Raw genomic sequence first — 6,000 nt, 5'->3', positions numbered from 1 at the left:
ATCCAACATTTGACCTAGCACCACCACGTCAAATAGGCCGTGGCATTAAGTGCCACGACCAGTCTTTTCCTAAACATCTCCAGGGATGGTGACTCTACCACCTCCCTGGGCAGTCTATTCCAAGGTCTAATCAGTCTTTCCATTAAGAACTGCCTCCTAATGTCCAACCTGAACCTCCTGCAGCTTAAGACTACATCCTGTTGTTCTGTCACTTGTTACCTGGGAGAAGAGGCCGACCCCACCTGGCCACATCCTCCTTTCGGGCAGCTGCAGAGAGCAGTGAGGTCCCCCCGAGCCTCCTGTTCTCCAGGCTGACCCCCCCAGCTCCCTCAGCTGCTCCTCACAGCCCTTGTGCTCCAGCCCCTTCCCCAGCCCCGCTGCCCCTCTCTGGACACGCTCCAGCCCCTCAATGTCTTTCTTGCAGTGAGGGGCCCAGAACGGAGCCCAGGGTTGGAGGTGTGGCCTCAGCAGTGCTGAGTGCAGGGGGACGGTCACTGCCCTGCTCCTGCTGGCACAGCAGTGCTGATCAGGCCAGGGTGCCATCGGCCTCCTTGGACACCTGGGCACACCCTGGGGCACGTTCAGCTGCTCTTGACCAGCACAGCCAGGTCCTTCCCAGTCACTCTTCCCCTGGCCTGTGGTGCTGCGACTTACTGTGACCCCAGTGCAGGACCTAGCACTTGCCTTGCTGAACCTCAAAGCTTGGCTTCCCTGACCTGTAATAAAGCCACAGCCGCCTGCAGCCGCCAAACGCCGCCGGGACTCCGCGGGCAGCGGGGCGGTGCCATGCCGGCGGGGCGGTGCCGCGCTGTGCCCGCCCCGACATGGCCGCTTCCTGCAGGTAACGCGCCCGCCGCGCCGGGCTGCGGCGGGGCCGGGCAGCCGCGGGGGCGCAGGCGGCCTCCGCCGCTGGCTCCGCTCCGCCGCTGGCTCCCCTCCCGTCCCCGCCGTGCCGCCTGTGCGGGGAGCAGAGCCCGCGGCTCTGTCTCCGGCCATGTCAGGAGGGGGCCAAGGCCAAATCCGTCCCTACGTCTGCCGCAAAGCTTTTGTGGCCTCCCCCGTGTGTCCTCGGGGCAGAGCAGAGGGGACGCTGCTGTGAAGGTGGTGAGGCCTGGAACAAGTTGCGCAGGGAGGCTGTGGGTGCCCCAGTCCTGGCAGTGTTCAAAGCTTTGAGAATCCTGGTCTGGTAGGACGCGCCCCTGCCCATGACACGGGGTTTGGACTGGGTGATATTTAAGGTCTATTCAAACCCTTCACATTGTGTGGTTCTATGGCACGCTCCTGTGGTTGTTCCTGTTGTCATTGTTTCCGGGGTGTCGGTGGGAGCTTTGGTGCTGGCTGTCCCTGGCAGAGGCGGGATGGGGCAGCCACAGGGACAGGCTGGTGCTTGGCTGTGCTGGTGCCTTCAGGCGCGTTTGGTCCTTGCTGGAGCTCTTAAATCTCACCTTCGTGCCTCCTGAATGTGTTTTATTCCCCCCAGATGTCTGTGTTAATGCTGCGTCCTTATACGTTTGTTGTGGCGTGTCTGCGGCGCAAAAGCAAGCCGAAAGTGAGTAACAAAGAGCCCAGCTCATCCCTGATCGTGGCGCTCCCTCTGCCGACAGCCGCCGCTCAGCTCCGCCCGGCCGCCAGGTACTCCAGGTTTCAGAAGCTGCTTCTACAGCAAGTAAGCTTTGTGCATTGCATTAAAGCTTTACATTAACCTCTGTAGTAACTTCAGGCCAGTTTTGTAACGTGCGTGTACCCATAGCTCCTATTGCAAGGGGAAACCGTTTTCAGTCTGTATTTTCAGGAGCTACTTTTAAAAATACTCGTTGTAAAACTTGGTGGTAACAGTAATGAATTCAACAGTGGATTAACTCTTTTTATTCTGTAGTCATATTGGCCTTTCTAAAGAAGGTGTGAGATCCTAGCAAATTAAGTTTCCTACTTCTGTACAGTTGAGTGCGTTTCCTTCATTCAGAAACAGGGCAGACTTGGTTCCTGTGCCTGCCGAATTGAGCCACTGGTAATGACGCAACAGACAAGACACAGAGTTTAGACACGGTTCAGAAGGAGACCAAGGGAATATCCTGCTGTCTCAGCTATGCAGGTATTACTGCTTAAGATGCCTTCAGAAGCTGGTGGCCCCAGAGTGATGCTGGCAAGCATGACACAGTACATCAGGAAGGTCTTCAGCTTCTTGAGCAGCAGAAGAGCTGAGTGTTGTGGGATAGGTCATCTCTGCCAGTGTTATGTGCTATTTAGACAGCTGAGTCACACCTCAGCTGTCCCTTGTTCGGGGGTTATGAAAGGATAAAAAGTAGTCTTTCAGTTTCTGTGCTAGTTTAACAAATATTGTGGCATGACTTCTTTGCCTTTGCCTGGAGAATGTGGGTATTTGTGAAGACCTGACTTAAGGCCTGACTAAACTCAAAACTGTTTTCCCCAAATATCAGATGAAGTCTTCCAGTATGTGGAGGTGTAGCTGTTATGGGAGAGGCCTGACCCTTTCAGTTTGAAGTTTTGCAGGCTGCATGACAGTGGTCTGACTGGTATGGGTGATGTGCATAGTGTCCATGCTTTTCCATCAAAATCCAATTTGCTGGGTTCCAAAGTATTAACCTGTCCTGTATTTTTGCTCTTTCTGTAAACTAACCAAGTCAAAGATGTGTCATTTTCCTGTGGAGTAGTTTGGGACTGCCTGACACTCTCCAAAGAGGAACCTGCTCAGGTGTAGGCTGTAAAGATGTAGGCCTTTTTTATCTGTGTGTGGCAAATAAGGTGGGACAGGCCAAGCCTTTTGGACCCAGTTATATAGATGGTGATGATTAGGGACATAGGGTTTAGTAGTGGACTTGGCAGTTCTGGATTAACAGTTGGACTCAACCTTACAGGTCTTTTTTAACCTAAATGATTTTGTGATTCTATGGAGTCTTATAATTGCACAGCTTGGTCATAGTAGGTTTGCTGAAGGAGCCTGCAAATCAGCTGAACCTTGGTAAGGGTAATCCATTAGATGCACTGATGCACTTAGGAGAATTTATTTCATAAAACTTTCTGTGCTTCTTTTCATGAGGCTTTTATTTTTCCCCTCTAAGTTACCTTGGCTTCTAATTATCTTATGCTATTGGGTGTTGGATTTTTTTGTTTCGTTGGGTTTGTTTTTTTTTGTTTGTTTGTTTGGTTGTTTTTTTTTTGTGTCTCCCACTTTGCTTTCTTTTTTTGGTTTAAGCAAGTTTGAGATTTTTTTTTTGGTCATTATTTAACTAATGAAAGGTAAGAGAAGCATTGCTCTCTGTGTATTTAACACTGTTTGTTGATTAAGTGAAGAATCTTACTTTGAACTGTTTTGTCTTTAGAAGGAAGAATGTTGTTTTCAAATAACCATCTGTGGCCTGTTTTCAAATGTGCCATCAGGAAGGGAAAACGATTATTTAAGAAGGTACCAAGAATTTGAGGAAGGGAAGGGAAAAAATCAGAGTATAAAATACGCAAAAAGCCCCTAATGAGCACTGTTGCTTTAAAGGGAAAATGGCAGACATTTCCTACAAATCTGTAATAAAACTAATTATGCAGAGATCAAGATTGATTCCATAACTTATTGATATTTTCAGCCTCTACACTTCATTTTTGAAGTCATGTGGGGTTAATTATTGTAGTAGTCTTCTCCTTTTTCTGCCCTGTTTCAGTTTTGGTGCTTGTGAGATTTTTGTCTTATGCATTTTGTCTCTGTTGCTTGTGAGCATGGTTGTGATTTTAGGAGATCCTAGGAAATGTGAATTGTCTAATGGTGGTAGTATGGATTTTGGCGCTGAGTAGTTTATTAAGTGGTTTTTATGGTTGGTTTTTTTTCCCCTTTGGTCAGACACAGATATAAATGTGATCGTTATGTGGTCAGATGTGTAAAAACTTGAAGAACGCCAGGAAGTCAGGGTTCAAACTGTTAAGGCCTTGCATGTGCCACCTCAAACTTGTTAGCAGGCATCTGAAACTATATCAGGAGAAAATTGTTGATGCTCACCATGCCAGTAACTTGCCATGTTTGCTTAAAAGTGTTGTTGACAAGGGTTTCAATTCATTTAAGGCCCCTGTAACATTGTGTTTGAGAATGGAACAGGAATGGTAGGAGGATTAACTAGTAAGTGGAAAGGAAGGGAAAAAGACTTAGTCTTCTTTGACAGCATTGATCCTGCTCCTTTTTGGAGCATTAGAATTTTTCATTTCCACAGAGTGCTTTTGTCAATCTGATTCTCTTTAAAGATTATTTTTGTGCAGTGCAGTTAAAAGTTGTGCAGGTTGATGATGGTAATGCTGCAGCAATCACAGGGAGTACATACTTACAGCTCCTGTGCAACACTTCAATCTCTTATAACAATTTTACTAGCATATCAGTGCTTGTTTAAAACAAAATTTTTGCTAAGTTATTCAACACAAAGTTCCTGCAAATACTAATATGAGGGGTTTTTTATCTTTACCATTTTTTGTAGTACATTGTCATATTATCATGGTTGTGTCTGCAGTTTAGGTATTGGGAAGGAGCTCTGCAGTCATGCAAGCCAGAAGGCATGTAAGTGGATGAGTGACTGTTGGGGCAGTTGACAATGTTAAATAGTAACATAGAGGGGTGATTGATCTAGTTTGTTTTTGGTTTGGTTTTTTTTTTTTTTCCCTTAAAAATAGCTGAAACAAAACCATTTTTTGACAGGAAGAGAAGATGAAAGGATTGTTGTCAGGTCAGTGCTGATAAAAGAATGGAATAGGACAGACAGCTGCAGTTGGATTGTCCAGCTATACTGTTAGGAGGATTTTTGGCAAAGAAGTACCTCTAAGATAAAGGTAAGGGATTATGTTACAGGGAGAGATAAAGTCAAACTGCATCAATGTCTGGGAGCTTTGTCATAATCTTACATGAGATCTGGACTCCTCCCTTGGATTTGAAGGAAGTAGAAAAAAGAAAGGAAAAGAATATAGGCTTAAATAAATGAGGGAAGGTACTGCATGATCTCAGTGTAGTGTTAGACCAAAAGTTGGCAAAAGATGCAGCAAAACCTGAAGAATGTCATTGACCTGTAAGTATTCACTGGTTGGTAAATGCTGTGTTGCTATGAAATGCAGTAGTTAATACATATATATATATATATATATATACAATTTTCTGTTCCTTCGCACAACAGGAATGTGATTTTCATTAAGTTTGGGAGATGTGGTAAATGATGTGTGGAGCATCCTAATTGCTTGCTCTAGGACATTTAAGTATTGCACACATTTTTCTATGCTCAAGAAAGGCAAGTTTGGCCAAATGTCACACTTGGGTGCAATTAGGTAAAAGGTGTCACACATTTAATCTCTGACTCAAGCTTTTGGTAAGGCATGAGAATAACTGAGAAGCTGAGACAATGTGAATCTCAGGCAGTTCCGCACATAATTTTTTTCTCATGTTCTGTTCAAGTGAAGAGGAAGAGAAAAATGGGAAAATGAAATAAAGCATCATAGCAATCTTTTAAAGATTTATTTCTGGGAGAGATCCTTTTCAGGCAGGACACTCACTACGTGTTGTTATTTTTGCTTTCCAGAACACCAGTATGGAAGCTAAAACCAGTGAAGATCATTTGGAAGTCCAGAAAATGAAGAAGAAGGTATTGAGGAAGCAGGTCAGAGCTCAGCATACATTGATGAGACATGAGGGCATACAGTGTGTCTCCCGTGCCACACAGGTAGTTGCGATTTTGATGGTAATGTTAAAATGCTGCTTATCTGTGTTCTCTTCTCTCATGTGTCTTATGTAAAATGCAGTTTTTAAAAAGGGACTTCCCAAGATTAAGGGTTTTCTGTGCTTCTTTGATTTCAAAGCAGAATGGTACTTGAGCAGTTTGGGGTCTATGGAGAGACTTTGGCCTTTGGATAATGTTTTTTTTAACCTGAAACAGTAGTTACTTGGATTGAGGAGGAAGAGGAAGCCTTGGAAATGCTATTGAAATAGATACACTTTTCTTCTCTTTTTCTGTGGTTTCTTTTTTT

The 6,000-nt window shown here is 45.2% G+C and overlaps 1 protein-coding gene across 3 annotated transcripts in view; it reads left to right on the top strand.

The window, feature by feature from the left end:
- The first annotated feature begins 812 nt into the window (after positions 1-812).
- The window catches only part of ALKBH8 (alkB homolog 8, tRNA methyltransferase), a 44,383-nt gene continuing 39,195 nt past the window's right edge, over positions 813-6,000 (top strand). The window contains exons 1-3 of one of the 3 annotated variants that reach the window (XM_021529360.2): positions 813-841; positions 1,481-1,666; positions 5,556-5,696. In XM_021529360.2, coding sequence (XP_021385035.2) covers positions 1,481-1,666; positions 5,556-5,696 — 327 coding nt within the window. In that variant the 5' untranslated portion in view covers positions 813-841. Of the gene's footprint in view, positions 842-1,480; positions 1,667-5,555; positions 5,697-6,000 lie in introns of those variants that run through there. The other 2 variants (XM_021529365.2, XM_077781346.1) reach the window with 2 other exon arrangements.

Source organism: Lonchura striata, chromosome 2 (genome assembly GCF_046129695.1).
Source record: "Lonchura striata isolate bLonStr1 chromosome 2, bLonStr1.mat, whole genome shotgun sequence".
Taxonomy (NCBI): Eukaryota; Metazoa; Chordata; class Aves; order Passeriformes; family Estrildidae; genus Lonchura; species Lonchura striata.
Note: the sequence above shows the minus strand (reverse complement) of the source record. Positions and strands in the feature narration are given on the sequence as shown.